The 20,012-nt window shown below is 43.6% G+C and overlaps 1 protein-coding gene across 1 annotated transcript in view; it reads left to right on the top strand.

Moving 5' to 3' along the window:
• Svep1 (sushi, von Willebrand factor type A, EGF and pentraxin domain containing 1) overlaps positions 1-20,012 on the top strand; it is a 157,227-nt gene that overhangs the window by 11,932 nt on the left and 125,283 nt on the right. Inside the window, exons 2-3 of the mRNA XM_038347564.1 lie at positions 12,480-12,735; positions 15,933-16,109. Coding sequence (XP_038203492.1) covers positions 12,480-12,735; positions 15,933-16,109 — 433 coding nt within the window. The remainder of the gene's footprint in view (positions 1-12,479; positions 12,736-15,932; positions 16,110-20,012) is intronic.

The raw sequence follows: 20,012 nt of genomic DNA, 5'->3' as shown, positions 1-20,012 counted from the left end.
ATTCTAAACACCTGCTGATGTTTTCCTTCCTGGTTAATAAAATGTCTCATAAAAATGCATTATTTCTTTCCTAATGACTTTGGATTATAGGGAATTCATACATTTGAGTTTTCCAAATGTTCCCACCATGCTGCCCAGGTCTGACACCCACGTGGAAGGAGAGTTGAACTGATAAACTTCTCTAGCATCTTCTCTACTGGAAACATCGAAGCATACCAGTTAGATCATTTCTTCTCTGTGTGGTTTATTCACGCATGTCAATCAACAGCACCCTTTACTGAGAATCACCACCACTCCCTCCCCCTCTTGACCACCCATGGAGGTTGCCACTCTCTGGCTTTATCAGTTTCTCATGGGTTGACAGGGCTCCTTTTGATTTCCCTCCTAGTGATTTGGATTAAGGCACAAGGAGCCCAACGAGAATCAAGTTTTGCTTTGTTTTCTTTGTTTTAGCTTTGTTTTGCCAGTAATTGGGGAGATAGTGACTCTATCTAGGGCACAGGAGTTCCACCGATGTAAGGAAAGTGAGCAAGGATGTGCAGAGAGGAACACACAGCATCCTGGGTCCCTCAGGAACAGAAAGCAGGTGGAAGACTGAAGGGGAGGAGCCACATCTCTTCCTAGAGACTACTTGTTTCTCCTTCCAGTCTTCTCTAGGGTTCTGCTTTTCTCTCTGACCTTCAGCTGGAAAAGATATTCTTGTGTACAACTCCCCACTTTGTTTAGACCAGCTAAGTAGACATTCAATGCTTATGGACCACCAAGTCTGATTAAGGCGTCTTTTGAAATTTTTAGATTTTAAAAGTGAGCATGGTCAGATTGCATTATATACATGTATGATACTGTCAAGAAGCAAATGTGAAGGTAAAAAAGAAAGTGCTGCATTTGACTTTGAAAATTAGGCAACACGGTATTTGTTATTTTCTAATAAACTGCAATCTAAGAAGGTTATTAGAATAAAAAACCTTCAATTCTATGGTAACCATCATTTTCAACTAACTTGCACTTATGTTTTAGATAAAGTGAGAAAATACAACTTTCATAGTTTTGATTCTTATCCTTGTTTATGTTTGTGTGGATTCATTGATACTTATATATAACATATAAAAAATACTTCCTATTTTTTACTTCTAAATTTGGATACTGAACAGTTTCCCATACAAGAAGATCTTCTCCTAAATAGCATGTTTCGAGTATAAGCTATCATGTACACATAACCATGAATGAACTTTTTGAAGTGTAACTTTCGTGTATCTGCAGCCCCGAGGATGGACCCCAGGGCCTGACACACACTAGACACGTGAACCACTGAGTTGCATCCCTAGCCCACAACTGAATTTTTTAATCTACTCATGTTCATTTGTTACTATGACATTTTATAATTAAAATACTTACTTATACATTTTTCTCAACATCTCTATTCTTTATCTTGATTTCCTTTCATCTGAAGTAGGATCTTTTTATTACAGATTTACCTCTGCTTTTTTGCCCCATCATATTAGCTGGCATCCCCACTCTTCAATAATGGAGACCTTTGTCTCATTCTTGAGCTTAATGAGGGCTCTTCAGACATTATTTTGGTCATTAGTTTCATGATCATTTTTATTTGTCATATTAAATAAACATTCTATTCTTTGTTTAATTCACTTGCAAATTACAACTGAGTGGTCACTTGCCAACGATAGTTGTAGTACTTGAGATTGCCATTGTCCTTTGATTTTTGGATGTGAATCACATGAATAAATTCTTTATATTTGGTTTTTGAGCACTATATGATATTTGATAATATTGTATAGGCATTTAATACATCAGTTACTATTATTTGTGTGTGTGTGTGTGTGTGTGTGTGTGTGTGGTGCTTAAGTGTGCCATGATTCATCTGTGGACATCAGAGGACAACTTGTAGGAGGAATAGGTTCTCATTTTCCACCATGTGGTTCCTGGTGGAACTGAATTCAGATTTGGCAGCAAGCACCTTGCCAGCTGGATTGAAGTTGTTTTATGAAATTTTTTACATCAACAATGCAGTTTACTTTAGTATTTATCTAAAGGTAAATTAACAGCATTCTTGCCTGTGATAGGATAGCAGTGTGCTTGCCTGTGATAGGGTAGCAGTGTGCTCTCCTGCGATAGGATGACAATGTGATTGTCTGTGATAGGGTAGCAGTGTGCTTGCCTGTGATAGGGTAGCATTGTGCTTGTCTGTGATTGGGTAGCAGTGTGCTTATCTGTGATAGGGTAGCAGTGTGCTTGTCTGTGATTGGGTAGCAGTGTGCTTATCTGTGATAGGGTAGCAGTGTGCTTGTCTGTGATTGGGTAGCAGTGTGCTTATCTGTGATAGGGTAGCAGTGTGCTTGTCTGTGATAGGGTAGCAGTGTGCTTGTCTGCGATAGGCTAGCAGTGTATTTGCCTGTGGTAGGGCATTTGGTATTCTGATGACTCTGCCTTTACCCTTCAGATTTTTTGGACCTCTAGGTGAAAGGAATGGATGTTGGAGGTTGGCATGAGTAGGCAGTTGTTTGGTCCTTGCAAATCTGTTCTGTTGTTTTATAGTTGAATTAGGTCTGCTACTCATCAACTCCAATGCACACCACTTTCTAATTTGATGTATGGTCCCGATGGGTCCATTTCAAACTGATGCGTGTCCTTGTTTAATAACTAAGGCATCCATGTGGGTGGATGAACTCTGGATCCATAAATCTGAGGTTAAGTTCTCCTCTGAACTTCTGGTTCCTCTGTGATTTGATTAGACTATCACAAAGAGCCTAAAGACTTCCTGAGCCAACATTTTTTCTCATTCTAGAATTTCAGTCTATGACGGTTGAGTAAATACTTATAATAAATGAGACTTACTAAATATAATTCATTTGAAATAACAAGATTAATGGGAAGGCTCCATTACTTAGAACACTCTACTTACATTTCTGACATTTTTGTCCGATTTGGTTAGTGCTTCTTTTCCCTTACCAAATAGCAAGCACAATTAGGAAACACTCAACACAGTGCCTGGTATATTATAGAGATCCAATACAGATGTGCTGAAATGGTCTTGAAGATGCTATTTGTCAGTTTTCAGTTCAGAAGAGCACAACAAGATTCACTCTGGCAGTTTTGTGTCTTGGGTTTATTATTTCATGCTATTGGACATATAGAGAGCAAAAATTATACTGTGTACTTACTTGTTCATTTGCAGGTTTTCATGTTAGTCTGAGACAGGGTTTCATGTAGCTCAGGCTGCTTTGGAATTCCTGATCCTTCTGCTTCTATTCCGGATTACAGGAATGTTTCACCATGCCTGGCTCCTAGTCACCAAGAGAATAAGAACATAAGATTAATTTGTCACATTTAAGTCTACTTTAGGACATAGTCAGACACACAAGCATCAACCTTAATTTGATGGAGTCAGAGGTGAAAGATGAACAGGGACACCAAGATGGGTTTGCTTTGTGGCAGAAGAATTAGAAATTTCTACAAGATAACCTTCGAGTCTAGACTCTGATAGACTAATAAAGGGGGAGGTGCATGTTGGAGAAATGAAGAAGAATTGTGAGAAATTTTCAGGTCAACCAATAAGAAAGGATTTTCCATTCCAAAAGCCCCAACTGGGCCACCATAGCTAAGCCCGAGTGAGGGAGGTGGTAGAGTGGACTCAAAAAGAAGCGGGCATGTGGGAAGGGATGTGGCTAAAAAGATTATTTAGGATTGAGTTTCACTTTGCAGACTGATTAATAATATTGAAAGGCTGAAACGTGATTGCATTGGATTTCAGAAGAATAACCTTCACGGCAGGTCAGAAAACGGGCTTGAAAGAAGCAGCCCCTTCTCTAGAGATGCTCAGAAGGGCACCTGGAGCGAGGCTGCGACAATGAGATGAAGAGGTAGGCAGGTAATGGGGTGAAATGCGCTCGTTTGGGCGGCCGCTAACAGTGATAGAGCAGAACAAGGGCATCATAGGTTACTCCAGGACGGTAGTCTCGGAAGGCAGGGGACGCAGGGCCCTCTTTGAGGTAGGGAAGACAAACGGTGGGAACCTTTATTCGTGCATGAACTGAACGTACTGGGTTTGCAGCCCTTGTCGCACGTTCAGGTAGAGATGCCCACGAAGGGAATCTTGGAACTTCATGTGTCAGAGTCTTGGAGTTTAATTTGGTGTAGGCTTAGGAGCCATTGACTTGTCACTGAGGCTCAAGTGACATTTTCTGGGAAAAGCCCAGAGGAGAGGGAAAAGAGAAAATACGAAAATGATGCACCTCTCCATGGTAGAAGTGAGTCAAAGTCCCCTAAGTCCACTATCAGGAGGCAATTGAATATTTTGATGTGTGTTGTCCACCACACTCAAACATAGGCTTGCACACTTACACAAATACATAGGTTTACACGCTTACACTCACATAAATACAGTGCATGCACACTTCAGTGCTCATTCGTGGTATTTCCTTGTGTTCATTTAACTGATATTTTCTTGTTGAAATTAATAGTTTCTGATTTATTTTATCATTTCAAATTACTCTGAGATGCAAATATGAGAAGTCAAAAAGAATGCTTTTATTTTTACTTATCATATTTTGTCATTAATAAAACTAAATACTTTTGTATATTCTACCAGTAGCCTACTTGTCCTCCCTCCTTCCATCCCTTCCTTCCTTTTTTTCTTTCATTCATTGCCTTTTGTTTGACAAGAACACACACCTAGTTTCCTGTTATTTTTCTTTTTCTAGTTAGATATCTGTAAATTTTCTTTATCTTTTAAGGATAGTAAAACATTGTGATAAACATGATGTGTATGTTTGTTCCTTGTTTTCTAACGTCTATTAGATAGATGATAGATAGATAGATAGATAGATAAATAGATAAATAGATAGATGATAGATAGATATAGAGATTTATACAGAGAGAGAGAAGACTAGTAATAACAAAATAATAGTTTCTAATGATATGCCTTAGAATCTTCATTTGAAGTTTCAAAAGAATCCTTAGTAATGGTAGAAAAAAAACTGAATCACTGATTTATTCCTTATCGACTTGGAATCTGCTGAGCTTTTGCAGCTGGTCAAAGTTTCTATTTTTGTCTCAAGATAAATAATTTAGGGCTAGCGAGATGACTCACTGGATAAGGTGCTTGCCACCACACCTGATGACCTAAGTTCAGTCTCCATGTCCCACTTGGTAATGGAGAATTGATCATTGTGAGTTATCACCTAACCTCCACACGTGCACCATGGCATGTCCATGCCCCCCACCACAGCTAATCAGTAGACAAGCATCACTAAAAATTAAGATTATATAGGTTGTATGAATTATATAATTTTTCATAATGTATTCATTGAAAAAGCAGAAAGATTCATTAACTTTTTGAATATTTTAGTCATCTTCTTACTGTAGGGCTGCATGGTGTATCCTTCTAGATTCTCAAGTTGATTTTGCATTCCTCTCATTTATAGACTCTCAGAAACCTGCTCTAGATTTTCTGTGTTTGTTTGGCCTGGAGTGAAAATACAACTCTTTGGTCTATCCTGGCCAATCCTGTAACCTCTGGCAATGTTTGTCTACATAAATATTAATTAATTAAAATTAAGGACAATTATCAATTTGGTTCCCAGCTACAATAGACCCAAGTGCTCAGCAATCACATCTAGCGAATGTCAGTGTGTTGACACACAGATAACCTGCTATGCTGCTGTTTTTGTTACCTTGACAGAAACCAGGGTCATTGAGAAGAGAGAAACTCCACAGAGAAAATGTCGCCATCAGGTTTGCCTGTAGGCACATCTGGGGGACATTTCTTTAATGGTTGTTGTGGGAGCACCCTGTCCATTGTGAATGGTACTCCCTGTAGGTGGTACTGCTTGTTCTGATAAAGCAGACTGAGCAAGCTATGGAAAGCAAGCCAGTCCACAGGGTTCCTTTATAGCCTCTGCTTCAGCTCCTGCTTCCAGGTTCCTGCTTGAGTTTCTGCCGACTTCCCTTCATGACAGAGTATAAACTGTAAGCTGAGGTAAAGCCTCCTCCCAAAGTTGCTTTGAGCTTTGGCACCTTCTCACAGCAGCAGAACACTAACTAGGACAACTGCCAACCAGAACAGAAAGTTCTCCTGGGCAACGCTGACCTTGCTCGTCCGCTTTCAAGCAAACACAGCAGGTAGCTTATTCATGACCCTTTCCCCTGTTCACCTGGGTTGTTTATCAGCTTATTTTAATAAAGATGATAACGGCTATAATGACAATAATAATAGGTAGGAGCACTGATAGCCATGGGTTCCAAGTGCTTTATTCTCCCAGATGTTTATTGTTTGTGGCAAATGGTTTACCAAGACACATATTTTTTGTTTAAAGATAAACAAAATGAGAGACAAGCACTTTTCTCTTTCTGGTTTCCTTTCTTATTCTTTGATAGGTATTATGAGATACAGTGTAGATAAAATATAAGAATTCACTGTGGGGGAAATAAAGAACTAAATCCTAGCATGCATTTGTTGTATGCTATTAAATAAATAAAAACCAGCTTCAGGGAGGCGAAAACTGGACAGAAAACGGACAAGACAAAACTAACAGAAAAACTGAAAGGAATAAAGAGAGGAGTGAATAAGATACATATGGAAGCTAGAAAGATAAAGTGCATCTCTAATCTCAATTCTTTTATCATTTCAAAAATTTATTCTTTGAGAATTTTATACACACACACACACACACAGAGAGAGAGAGAGAGAGAGAGAGAGAGAGAGAGAGAGAGAGTTCTTAAAGAGCAGTAGGAGGGCATAAAATAATATTATTAAACAAAGAAGCATCAGCAAAAAGGATATTCAAGAAAAGAGTTGAGATGCCCCCACTAGACCCAGATGGTATTAGAATGAAATCAAAATGAAAACAAAGAAAAAGAAGGAGGAGGAGGAGGAAGAGGAGGAGGAGGAGGAGGAGGAGGAGGAGGAGGAGGAGAAGAAGAAGAAGAAGAAGAAGAAGAAGAAGAAGAAGAAGAAGAAGAAGAAGAAGAAGAAGAAGAAGAAGAAGAAGAAGAAGAAGAAGAAGAAGAAGAAGAAGAAGAAGAATGGGTGACATCCAGTAGTTGCTGAATCAACAGAAACATTTCTTTTTCAATAATCTCCAGAATATTCATAAAGAAAATATTCCCAAAGAACATCAGGCAGTGTAAAATGAAAATAACAGCTAGAACTTGAAGAAAGTCGGCGTGTGAAGGTGAGGGAGTCCTAATGTCACTTCCAGTATTCAGTTTGTGCTTAATGATTCCCAGCAAGAAAAAGCACTGTGTGGAAATCATGTGGAAACTCTGACTTGATTTACTAATCTGTTCCAAGGCAAAGAGGTCCTTGGACACAGTCACAGAGTGGCTTTGTCCACTATATGAAACCGTTAGAGGTGACTAATGGCCTTCTCTAGTTGGCATCCTTAGGACAGGCTGGCTCTAATGGCTAGTTGCAGTCTGGTTCTCGCAGTGGCTCGTGTTGTGTTCTGTAGTTTAACAATCAGGGTTCAGGAGAAAGTATTGTCTGCTTTTCCTGTCACCTCCTTGTGTTTCCATAGCATTTTTGCAGCCGCTCTTTGGAGAGGAAAAAAAAAAAGCTTTGGGTAGGGGCGCCAGTGGGAGCTTGTGTGAGGGTGATGGATCTCCCTGTTAAACCTGAATTGCACAATCCTGCATTTTTATCATTCTGATGACTATTGCTGGATGCAGGAAGCCTGTTTCCTTGCCAGCTGTTTATACTAGCAAATCAGAGGCTTGATACAATGCAGATGGTGATAACCTTTTGCCATACAGAATCCATGTCCAGTTTTTCTTTGGCAGCAAATTCTTTGTCTCATTCAGCATTCTGGATGCCCCCCCCAGATATGTAGCAGATGATGTAAACTATTACAGAAACACAAAAGAAAAATGCCAAGCTTCAACCACATTCCATGGCCATTACTGCAGACTCAATTGGCTCTGAAAAATGTTTTATTGAATCGTGTTTTAATTCAAGAATAATGGGACAAGAAGATGGGGTGAGCTGTAAATCATTTTCAGTAATGCATCCTCCCTTGTCCATCTTTAAAGCACATTCCAGACCTAGATCTTGTGTAACTCTTTGCCTGGACCGCTAGTCCTGCCAATATTCTTGCTGTCTTCAGTTCCATGTATTGACTTGCCAACAGAGCTGATGGCTCCTGGAAATACCCACCAACGCCTCTGCAAGGGAAAATAGCAGAATCCCAGCTTAAGGTTTTGTGGGTACTTCGTTTGTTTTAGATTTTTTTTATTTTTCTTAGTGTACACAAGTGTTTGATTTGCATGTGTTCCTGGTGTCCATGGAGGTCAGAAGAGGGTATCAGATTCCCTGGAACTGGAGTTATGGATGGTTTTGAGCAACCATGCGGGGGATGAGAACTAAGCCTGGATCCTCTGCAACAGCAACCAATGCTCTTAACCACTGAGCCATCGCTCTGCCTCCCACCCAGCTTAGGGTCTATGTGTCTGATGAGCAGTAACTGTGAGAAGGATGTGCTGATGTCCACTCCGACCTGAGGGAAGGCATTGGGGTCAGCTGAGGCTAACATTCCAGAAAAGGATTTGTTCATTCTGGAAGACACAAAAAGAAAATTAAATTTTAAGTATCATTTTAAATATTTGTTATTTTTTGAAATATTCACACATTTATACAGTGTTTATTGACCATATCCACCCTCTATTACCTCTCTCCAACTTCTCCTAGAGTATTTTTTGTACAAATATTACACATGTTTACACACTCACATTCCTACTACTTATTTAGGACCAACTCATTCCAGCATCCGAGAGTTTACCCACTCGGTTCACTGAACAAATGTTTATGAGCACATACTTCACACATACACTGCTCTTGCTAGCATGATCCAAAGGACCACAGTGAAAAAGAAAACCTCCTCTTCTCTCTTTCCCTCTTCATCACTGTGCTCTTGTTTTCAATGTCTTGCTTACAGCTAGGAGCCATGCCCTCATCAACTGGCCATTCAAAATGACCATGAGCACTATGAAGTGTTTGTGGAGATGTGATTGTGGCTTCCGGGTGGAACTAGAAAGAGAGAGCGTCTACCTCTATCTTTACTCATGGTGAATAGCAAGGACGAGGCAGACACAACCGTCTGCCTCCTGGAGGGCTGGAATGCAGGCTTGCTCTCCAAACATGGAAAAATTGGATTTTACAAATTGCTTCATGTCATTCCAAACAGATAATTGGGCTTCCCCCAGAAACAGTACAGAACTGTGTGTTCATATGGATGTTTCAGTCCGTTCCAATTATTGTTTGTGTTTGTACAACTTCCCCCTTTAATGTATACATACTACAAATGTAAACACAGCCCCCGTAAGAATAAACATGAGATACTGAAGTGCATCCAATTTCTCATCTTCGTCCGCACCCAGGCTGCCCCTCGCTGCTGTGCAGGGGTGCTCCGCAGCTGCCCCTGGTTTCTCCGACTTGTCTGTGGTAGTTCTTAGGCTTCTTCATCTTATGTCATGAGAAGCCCCAGCCTGTGTTGTACATTTCCTGCCCTCGGACGGAAATCAAACACTTTCTTCACAAATTTCTGGCACCTTCTGGTGGGCAATGGTATTTAGAGACTGCAGCCAGCTCATTTCTACTGGGCTTGGTTCTTGATTGTGTGCGTGCATGCGTGCGTGCGTGTGTGTGTGTGTGTGTGTGTGTGTGTGTGTGTCTTTGGGTAGATTCCTAGAAGTGAAATTGCTGGGTCAATCAGAATTTAGAGAAGAATTTTATGAGCTGATTCTAGAGCTCAGCTGACAAAAGAAACCTTTAAGTCTAACCACAAAGACTTTAAAAAAAGAAAAAAAAGATGGTTAAAATTTCCTTTCCAGTTATAAAAAAGACTATAAACCAATAGCACCTCAAGTTCTGTGGCATTAACCAAGGACAGACAGACAGAAGAATAAAACAGAAAGGAGAGGCTCGATTATGGAATAGAGGGGGGGAAATAATTCTCTAGTTGAAAAATGGAGGTAGTCTCTGCTGTTCACTAAAGCAAAGCAAAATTCTAAGTAAATTTAAGAATTTTATAAATAAGAATTTCAGGGTAATGCACAGGAGAATATTTGAGCAGGTTTGGAGTGAGGAGGAGGCAGCAATCGCTGAGGCTTTCTCCCGAGCGAAGGCGGAGCTGCTCTTTACTAGTAGCTGTAGACTGAGATTGCTGTCCGGCTCAGCTGCCGAGGAATTTAAATAGCCTGCCCTCAGCGGATCTCACTTCCAATCGAAACCGCCCTTACCCTCGAAATGCCCGGCTGCGGCTCTGAACACCCTTGAGCTGTGCAGCAAAGTCACCTTCTCCTCTCCTCCCTGCCCCTCATCCCTCGTCCTGTAAATGTGTGGAGAGGCAGAGGTTCCAGTGAGACTCTCTACTCACCGCCCAAGAGACCGTGAGGTCCCATTGGGATGAGAAACTGTTGGAACAAAACATTTTCTTACAAGCTGGTGATGGTTTTTAAAACTCTATCTTACTGATGCTGAATAGAATCACATTCTGTGGACATTTCTCCAGTGTTGAATTGGGGATGGAGCCCAGGTGTGAGTTGTACTAGTTACACACTCTACCCTCACCCCACAACTTTTCCTTTGATCCACATTTCCACCTGATGAGGTAACAAGGCCATCTATGGGCATCCAAGAAACTCAGAAGTAGAAGTTTCCAGTACTTCACTTTTGACAACTGAGTCATAATTAGATTTCTTCATCTTGCCTCTTTCTGCAAAGCTGTCCGGGAAATGGTCCCTCCTCAGATCTCCGCACTTCTGTTTTCTGAGTTGTACAATGGCCTCATGCGTGGTCACATCACCCTTCCGAATATCCAAGTGGAAGAGGATATGTGACTCTCGGTGCCTCAAGGGATGTCCATCTGTCATCTTTTCTGTGACTTGATGGGTGTGTAGAGAGGGTGGTACAGACTCAGAGTCTCACACAAGAGAAGAACATCTCCTTTCTCTAGCCTTTGCCCACCCCTTCTCCCCAGAGGCTCTTGTCTGGGGATTAGACAACCTCACTCTTGGCATGCCTTCATCCCAGACCACTTGTTGTTCACCAATGGGACAGACAGCTTCTTACACTCTAGGAACCAAGCCCATGAAGGCTATTGGTTGAGGCCCTGGTGTGTATTTGAGGAATGTCTGTTAATACTGTGTGTCTTGTGTTGCCACACACCCAGTCAGGCTCCCATCTGACCTAGCTTACATCACTGGGCTTGATCCTTAGGTTGTGTGGGGATAGACTTAAACACTTCTTCTCAAACTGCTGGCCCTTTTAATGGTTTTCTGGAGTCATTTGCAGTTTGATTTTCTTTGAATTTGGGTTTGGCAGCTTTATTGCAGCTTACAATAGCAAAGTTTAGGTAAGAATAATTCAATTATAAGCAGCATCCATTAAGTATCTAGTGATAGACTTTTCTTTACACGGATACCAGTCTTATAATCTGAAAAAAATCTATATTGACTCATAAGTCTACTCCCTAGAGTAACTGAAATCAAACTTATTTTTCAGATCATATATTATTTTAATTTTGAGAAAATCTAGAGTATAATTGTTGTTATTCTGATCCACTTTCTAGAAAACAGATAGTGGCTCTCCCATTATTGCCTGATAAACCAGGCTGACTTCTCAGATCTTGCTAGAAAATGTATCCTGCCTCTTCCTTGTCTTTCCCATGCAATTCTAAGGAAAGTCTCAATAGACAATTGAATGACAAGGCTAGATCCACACCTGGAGCTCTGGGACCTTTGAGGTTTGATAAAGCATCTCTGGCGATGGAGTGTTAAAAGCTTCCCTCTGCTTCTGTCCATGGTGAAGGAGTTCCACACATCATAAAACAGAATGACCTGTCTTAAAACAATAAAGCTCAAATGTCAGGGTTACCGAGCCTTGTTTTCTCATGAAGATTGGATTCTGCCAAAACCTGCTGATTTTATGCAAATCCTGGGTGGTCCAGGAAGATAAAGCATTGGATTAATTCTACATTTTTGAAGAAGTAGTGGAAAAACAAATATAGGCAGGAGGTCAGCCATCATAAGCCCCGAAAAAGACACTTTCTGATAAATTTTTCTAGTGAGGCTGGGGGTGGTTTAGATGGAGAGAAAGGTGCAATGCAGATGCTTAGAACTCGGGTTGGTTCATGTTTCCAGGTCTGGAGGAGACCTGACAGAAGATTAGCTACACAGGAAGTGGTAGTTATTGAGTTAATGTTATTCTGTAAATCTTTGTTCTTCATTGGCCAGCTCAGTAGTATTGAGGATCATGGAGACATAGTTATAACGATGATGATGACAACGATGACACTTTTTACATGGTTTTGAGGCTCATTTAGCGTCTGTGAGGCCATATCCGATCCCAGTCTGCGTTCCTGGTTTTTTTTCTCACTGACCGGTGTTTCTCAGGCCCTGCCTCAGCTGGGAAAGGAAGCAGAGGGGCCGGCGCCACTCACGTTCGGATCTTCCCTGTGTCCTTACAGCAAATCCTTCGTCACTCTAGAGAGAACGCCACCAAAGTCATATTTCTCATCACCGATGGCTATTCCAATGGCGGAGACCCCAGACCCGTTGCAGCATCCCTGCGGGACTTTGGAGTGGAGATCTTCACGTTTGGGATTTGGCAGGGAAATATCCGGGAACTGAACGACATGGCTTCCGCCCCGAAGGACGAACACTGCTACCTGCTCCACAGTTTTGAAGAATTTGAGGCTTTAGCTCGCAGGGCATTGCATGAAGGTAATGAAAGCTAATAGCATTGCAGGCACCTTGAAATGTTTTTGTTTTCTTTCTCTCTCTTGTTGCCTGAGGAAGAGTGATTTTGAGCTCCTACATTGTTCTTGGGGGAGCATGAGGCTCAGGAGCGCTTTACTCTGAATTGCCCGGAGATGGCATGCTGACCTGGCAGCAATCTTGTTTTGCTTTGTTTCCTAACAGCTGCGATGCATCTTCCCTAGAATATCCATACGTCCCCACCTAGATCCATGGGATGAATCGAGGTGTGTTTGGAGGCCACACACAGAGTGGGAAGCCTTGACTGAGATCGCCTTTACAGTTATCTGGACAGATGAAGTAAACATTCTGGGGCATGCGCACTGAATCTCATCAGACTGTTTCCAGAAATAGGAAGATAGGACGCTCAACACTTAACACATACTTCTTCCCCTGACAGCTTGGAGATAAATGGCTTTTGTCATAAGAGCGTCAGTCTTAAAGGGGGAGAAAAATTGGCAAATGCATTCGTGCGACGCACCACGTAGAAGGATGGTTAGCCATACGGTTCTCAGATGAACTCGCCGGCTGTAATGTGAGCCAGGAGAAGAGAATGTGAACTGTGAGGGGCTGACAGGAGACTTAGCCGTGCACCAAACTGGGCATGATCCTGGCAGGTACTGAAGTGAAAAATCTGGCATAAAGTGGGAATCATAGCAATAGATTCGAAGCACCCTGTGAGGCTCAAAAAGCAAACAAACCAAAAAGCAGGTTAGCCCTGGTGCAGTTCCAAGAGAAGGGTTTCCAGCAGACTATCAGGCTATTGCTATGGATCTAGTAAAAAGGATAAGTCTCTCTGGGTAGGGGTGGGAATCTAGCTAAGCTTATTGGGGGTAAGAATCCTAGAAAAAGTAGGGGGACTTAGAGGAGGGCTTGGAAGTGGGGAGGGCGTGAGCGTAGGGAGGAAAAAGGGGCTTAGATTTAAATGCAATGCCTATAACTGAAGTTTAATTTTTAAAAGCTAGGTCATAAAAAATTCAGAATTCTTGCATTTGGATCCCAGTTTCATCATCTACTAAGTGGATGATTTGGGGGTAAATTATTTGTTAGGTTTCTGGTCAATAGAGCAGTACTTCCCAGGCTTGCTATGGGGGTCAAGTAGGTTAAGGCACAAGAAGCAGCTGGAGAATTGCAGATGAGGCCTGGAAGGTAGAGCATTGAGTAAACGGTGCTTGCTGCTAAAGAGACAACCTGAGTTTGATACCCACGACTCACGTGGTGAAAAGAGGGGACCAATGTTTGCCCACATAAACATACAATATACATAAATGCAATAAAAATAAAAATTAGTGATGGGATGTTTAAAGGCTCAATAACTACTTTTCTTGCTATCAATTGCCTATTAAATATAAATGACAGTGGGCCATTTGTTTTTAATTTCTTCAGGCAATCAAGTCTGGGCTTTAACACCCTTGTCTTTCAAAATAGGGGCTATGTAATAATATGTACCGTGGTTTTCTCAAGAGAATGAAATCCCTGCATTTTACCAAGGCAGCAGTATCTAGCACTTGACCAGAAGTAACTGGTACCTTCCTTTGCTTCTCCTCTCTTAGAGAAAGTGGCATGCTAGCTGGGGGAGCAGGGAGATTAGAGTTGGGGACAGTGGGTGTTGCTAGATGAGAGTATAAAGTTATGGGTGCTGTGATCTATACATGTTGTATCAAATGACTCTCTAGCCCAGTTGTCCCTCTGCCTTATGGGACCGGCGACTCTGCCCTAAAGAGAGTTAGTGAGGAAATAAGGGCAGACAGGGCTTTCAAGGAAAAGGTTGTCTTACTGTCACGCTGGACTTAGACGGCAGCACACTCACACTCACGACACTAAACTCGCTTCTAGCGTGTGTCACACTTTGGTTGACTCTCCAGAAGAATCTCTGCTTTTACCGAAAAGATGTAAGGGCCTCAGGGGTGAGTCTGATGTGCTCGCCTCCACCCTCTGAACACTCGCCCAGGTTACATTATGTTCCCTCTTACTCCTCCCCTGGGCCCGAACGCCACTGTGCCACCTTTGGTAGCCAGGCTTTCCTTGCTCCCTAAGGTCTTCCATGGCCAACAGACCTCTGGTCCAGTTTCTCAGAATTAACTCCCGGGACCGCTGCGCAAACCTTTCACCCATTGCGTGGTCTCCGGGCTGAGGTTTTAATGTGGTGCCGATTTTGCTGACCTCCTTTCCTCGAGACTGAGCCTTCCCCTCATTTTCGCCCCTAGTTACAGTACAGACTTAACATAAGGTCAGACGTTTCGTGTCTGAGGCCATCTCTCATCTCCTTCCCAGACCTTCATCTGCAGACCGTCTGCTTTGCCAACAGTCACCCACTTGCATTCTTCCTAGGGGCCCATCCCTGTGTCTGGACTGAGCAGCCTGACCCTAGCGCTGGAATGCAGGCAAAGATTTCTTAACTTCTTCAGCTGGAGATGCGTACCGACCGCCTGCTCCATCGGAGGCCATCCATCCTGGCTCAGTCATCTGCGGCCTTAACCCTGCCTTGAGTCTGTTTCTGAATGGCTCTGCACAGGGATTCCTGCCATGCTTTCTTTCATCTCTTGGCGCAAATACTCAGAATTGTCTCTTTCTACATAACACATGTTCCTATGCTTAAAACTAAGAGGCAGACTGGATTACGGTTGTGTTATTTAACTTATGTGGTGACGTTCTGGAATCCAATGACTACAGATGTGATGCTATTTATTCTAGAGTCGGTAGCCGACAGCATCCTTACTCAATGGTCAGGATGGTGGTTTTATTTCTAACTTTAACAAGGATTTGGAAAGTCTGGCTACTGCCGCCTGACCTCATCCAGAGGTCAGGGAACGCTGCTGTGGGAAGCCAGGGGAATGACCTGAAGGACCGCACACATTAATTACCTGCTGCAGCTGGAGATTCCACTCTGCGGGGCTTCATTTCTGCCTGACCCTGCGTGGCCTCGAGCTCTTAGGATGGGATCCCAGAATGAAGTAGCTGAACTGACCAACGCTAACCCCCAGAGTGTGTTCCTGCAAACAGTACACATTCATATGTGGGTGGAGGGAGGTAGGGAACCGGGGCAAACCAGACAGGTTAGAAAAGCTATTTTCTCCAGCTTGCTCTTGGCCTGTAATGACTAGACAATGTAACAACAAGTTGTTGATTTGTTTTGATCGCCTGATATCTTATGTTCCTGGCAGATCTACCTTCTGGGAGTTTTATCCAAGAGGATATGGCCCACTGCTCGTATCTCTGTGAAGCTGGAAAAGACTGCTGTGACCGAATGGCCAGTTGCAAATGTGGGACACACACAGGTCAATTCGAATGTGTCTGTGAGAAGGGCTATTACGGGAAAGGTCTGCAGTATGAATGCACAGGTAAGTCTCTGTTTGGGTCCGTCTATATCAGTCACCGGTTGCCGTGTAACAAATGAGCCTGCAACTCAACGGTTTCGGAAGTGGTTCTGGTTGCTCTTGAGTCTACTGGGTAACTCCTTTGGATTCAGATATTCTGTCATCAGCTACAAGGTGGTTAGGACCTTGATTGGGTTCTCTGAGATGTTTCAGCGTTCGTGGACTGTGGACTGATCTAAAATCTTTTGAGACATGGGAGTCTGTCTTATATGAAGCTTCTCATACTCCATCAGGCTATCCTGGACTTGTTGGGGAAGTGGGTGGTGGCAGGCTTGGACAGGATGAAGGATGAAAACTTGAAAGGCCCCAGAATATGGAGGGATAATTGAGGTCTTTTATCTGTAGTCACTCTGTCTTCTAGGTGTCTGAAGCTAAAATATGCCTCAGTGTATTAGATTGAAGCCAGTGGGATTCTGGTCCCTGTGGGTGGAGTTTTTCTTCCCCACTAACCAGTTCCCAAGTAACCATGCAGAGACTTATTAATTATAAATCCTTGGCCGGCAGCTCAGGCTTGTTAATAGCTAACTCTTACATTTTAAATTAACCCATATTTCTTATCTACCCTCTGCCACGTGATGGTACATTCTTTCAACATGACATGTTCATCTTGCTTCTGTCTACGTCTGTCTGCTCATAACTATGAGACTCCACCCTTCCTCCCAGCATCATTTGTGTCTTTCTGCCCCACCCATACCTCCTGTCTAGCTATAGGTCAGTCAGCTGTTTCACTGAACCAATCAGAAGGCGCCTTGACAAAGACACATCTTCACAGTATACAAAAAGATTATTCCATAACAGGCCTCTGGTCTACAAATACTTGTCAGATTATCACAAAATCAGCAGCATACACCTGGTGGTGTTTTAGCTTGTCACAAGACTCCACGAAAGGGTTCTGAATGTGCCATCCCTGAAACATAGAACTCACTCCAATGACATTTGTAATTTTACTTCTCCACGTGTTCTTAAAAAAAGAACCTTAACACTCGATAAAGAGATGTCCTCAGGTTTCTTATGTGTTGCAATATATTTTAGGCATAATTAATATTTAGAAATAGTCTATAGTTTTTCTGTATAGGGTTGTGTCCTTGCTTATATTGATTTTAATCAATATAAGTAGCTTCCAGATTTCTGTGGCGTGTTACTTGGAAAACTGTGTCCCCATGGAACTCGTTTCCCTCCAGGGCCACATAGGAGCAGAGCTCTGCTTCCCTCTGCGCTACAAGGTCACCCACTGTTTTGGTTTTTTTAATGAATGTAATATTATTTTGCTCTGGTGATTGGCTGGGAGGCGTGAGCTGCATCACAGACACATGTAACCCCCCCCCCCCCGTACCTGCTATTCTTCTCTTGCTCTTTCTCCTTCCCTCCTTGTAGGACACTGCCTCTGTGTCATTGCCTAACTCTCTTTTATTCTCGTTGTTCTTCATCTTACTCCTCTTTGTGTCTCCTGCCTCCCCAGCTCTGAGGCCAGATGGCCGACACATCCTTGCCAGGTCTGACCATCCATATTCGCCCAGCAGATCTGCTGCTCTTTTGGCCCTATTCCCACCCCACCCAGCAGGCTTCCCCGTTTAAACAGAAAGGAAAAGAGATCAACCCAATGGCCTGCTACCTGGCACAGAGCCTCCTCTTGATTTTTTTTCCTTCTCCCAAATCTTTCCACACTCTCATCAACAGCCCAGCTTGGCACTTTCTGCAACACCGTTTCCCTCATTCCTAATCGTCCTAACCTACCAAACAGAGGCAGAAAATCTTATTTTCTTTGCTTGACGCTGTGTGGTCAGCATGTCTGCCTTCCGTGTGGTCCTAGACTGCACTGTTCCCTGCCAACAGACTGCTGTCTTCACTGTGTGACTGCCTGGCTGCATCAGTCACCAGTGGCCACAGTCTCCCCGCTGCTTCAAGGGGACTAGAATTTTTCATCCCGCAGGATAAGTTGCAAGAACAAAGAGGTGGCAGTTCACAACCCTCTGACCCCACTGGAGCCTAAATACTGAAAGGAACAACCGTCCACAACGCGTAGGAGGTTGGATGCCATCGGAGCATCAACAAAAGGGGATCGGAGGCCTTCTGTTGTTCCTTCCAGCTGAGAAGCCACACAGAAGGCTTAGTTCTCCACACAGTGCCCTGAATTAGCAAGCCTCCTGACAGGCAAGCCCGAAGTCAGATGGGGTTACACTGGTTGCACCCCATCATCTTCAGCTGCTGTCTTTTAAGAGATGGAGGAAGTGACATTGGAACTTGAAGATACACACTGTGACTTTGCATAGTTGGAGCATACGTCCTAAAGCATGAAAGACTCCATGCCAGACTCGTCTCCCCAAAGGGCAGGGAGAAGGTGTGTAGTAGCCAGTACTGAAAACTCAAGAGCCCCGAGTGCCTTTTAGAAGCATTGGGTTAACAAATGTCATGGAGCAGCCAAGGAGCCCAAATCCATGCTCCCTGCCTTTGGATCTGCACCCTAACTACACGGGTCAATTTGTAGTTACAAACTGTAATTGATGCCGCCAAATACAAATGCCTGTGGTATAATAGTTTATAAAAGAAATGGCAGGGAGGAGTCACACCATCCGACAGGGCTCACATAAGGAAGAGGAGAAAGAAGAAGCAGAGAAAGGGCAGAGATGGGGTCAGAGACTGGTCCCTGGGGACAAGAGTAACAGGAAGGAGAGGGAGAGAGAGAGGGAGAGAGGGAGAGAGGGAGAGAGGGAGAGAGGGAGAGAGGGAGAAAGGGAGAGGAAGAGGGAGAGGGGGAAGGGGAGAGAGAGGGAGAGGGAGGGAGAGAGAGAGAAAGAAAGAGAGGGGGAGGGAGAGAGAGGGAGAGAGAGGGGGTAGGGAGAAGGAGAGAGAGAGAGAGAGTGAGGGAGAGGGAGGGAGGGAGGGAGGGAGGGAGGGAGGGAGGGAGAGAGAGGGAGAGAGGGAGAGAGAGAAGTTAAAAAGGAACTTACTGAATGTGCACAGGCCGTGCTCTTAGTGGCTGCAGCTGAGCAGTCTGTCAGGACCCCAAGGGCAGGCCAGCACAGATGCCTGAATACTAATATTCCTCCTTTTTTATTTAGTATAAAAGGTGAGGAGTTAGAAAGGAGTAGTAGCAGGTGAGGTGGGGATGAGGACACCATGTTCTCGAGACTACTTCCTGTTGACATGAGGGGGGCATCATTCATCTTTAGGGAAGCTGAGAAAGCTGGGATGCTGGCCATGTCCTTGAGTATCTGGCTGTTTCGCTTCACGGTCCTGGCTCTGTGGAACCAACAGCTGCCGCTTGGACCCGGCAAAACGCTGTTCAAGCTGGATCCAAGTCGACTCCTTAGGGCTCAAAGCACCTGACTCTTTTCCGCCACCACGGCATCACCTGAACACCCTCCTTCCACCCAATCTACCAGGAAACATGGGTGGTTGTTTACTGAGGGCAGTCATTACAGAGTTAGTACTTCTGGGGTGCTGTTGGTTCTCACCTCCCAGACACATCCCGTAGTCTTGCGCCGCCAACTCTGTGGCCAGCAGCTGGTAGTCCTGCAGCACTAGCTGATTAGGAATGGTCAGTGGGGCTCAAAAAAAAAAAAATCCCAATGGAAAGGAGGAAGCATAAGCCATGACACAGTTCCCATGAGTGAGGCGATGAAGTAAGACCTGAGGGTCTGTGGTTCCCAGTGCGCGAGGAATTCAGGGAGGGTCGGTTTTAAGAAGACACCGGCTGCCCCGTGGTTTGTCAAACACAGAGCAGCGGCCAATGGCTCTGAGCCTGAGAGAGACACAGTCGCCTGGTACCAGGACTTTGAGAAAAGTCAGAAGGGGAGGGGAGGACTGTGCTCGAGAAATGCAGCCTCACATCCAGGAGAATAGTCAGGGGTGGGTAGCCCTGTCAGA

This window comes from Arvicola amphibius, chromosome 11 (assembly GCF_903992535.2).
Source record: "Arvicola amphibius chromosome 11, mArvAmp1.2, whole genome shotgun sequence".
Lineage (NCBI taxonomy): Eukaryota > Metazoa > Chordata > Mammalia > Rodentia > Cricetidae > Arvicola > Arvicola amphibius.
This window is presented reverse-complemented; position numbering and strand designations above follow the sequence as displayed.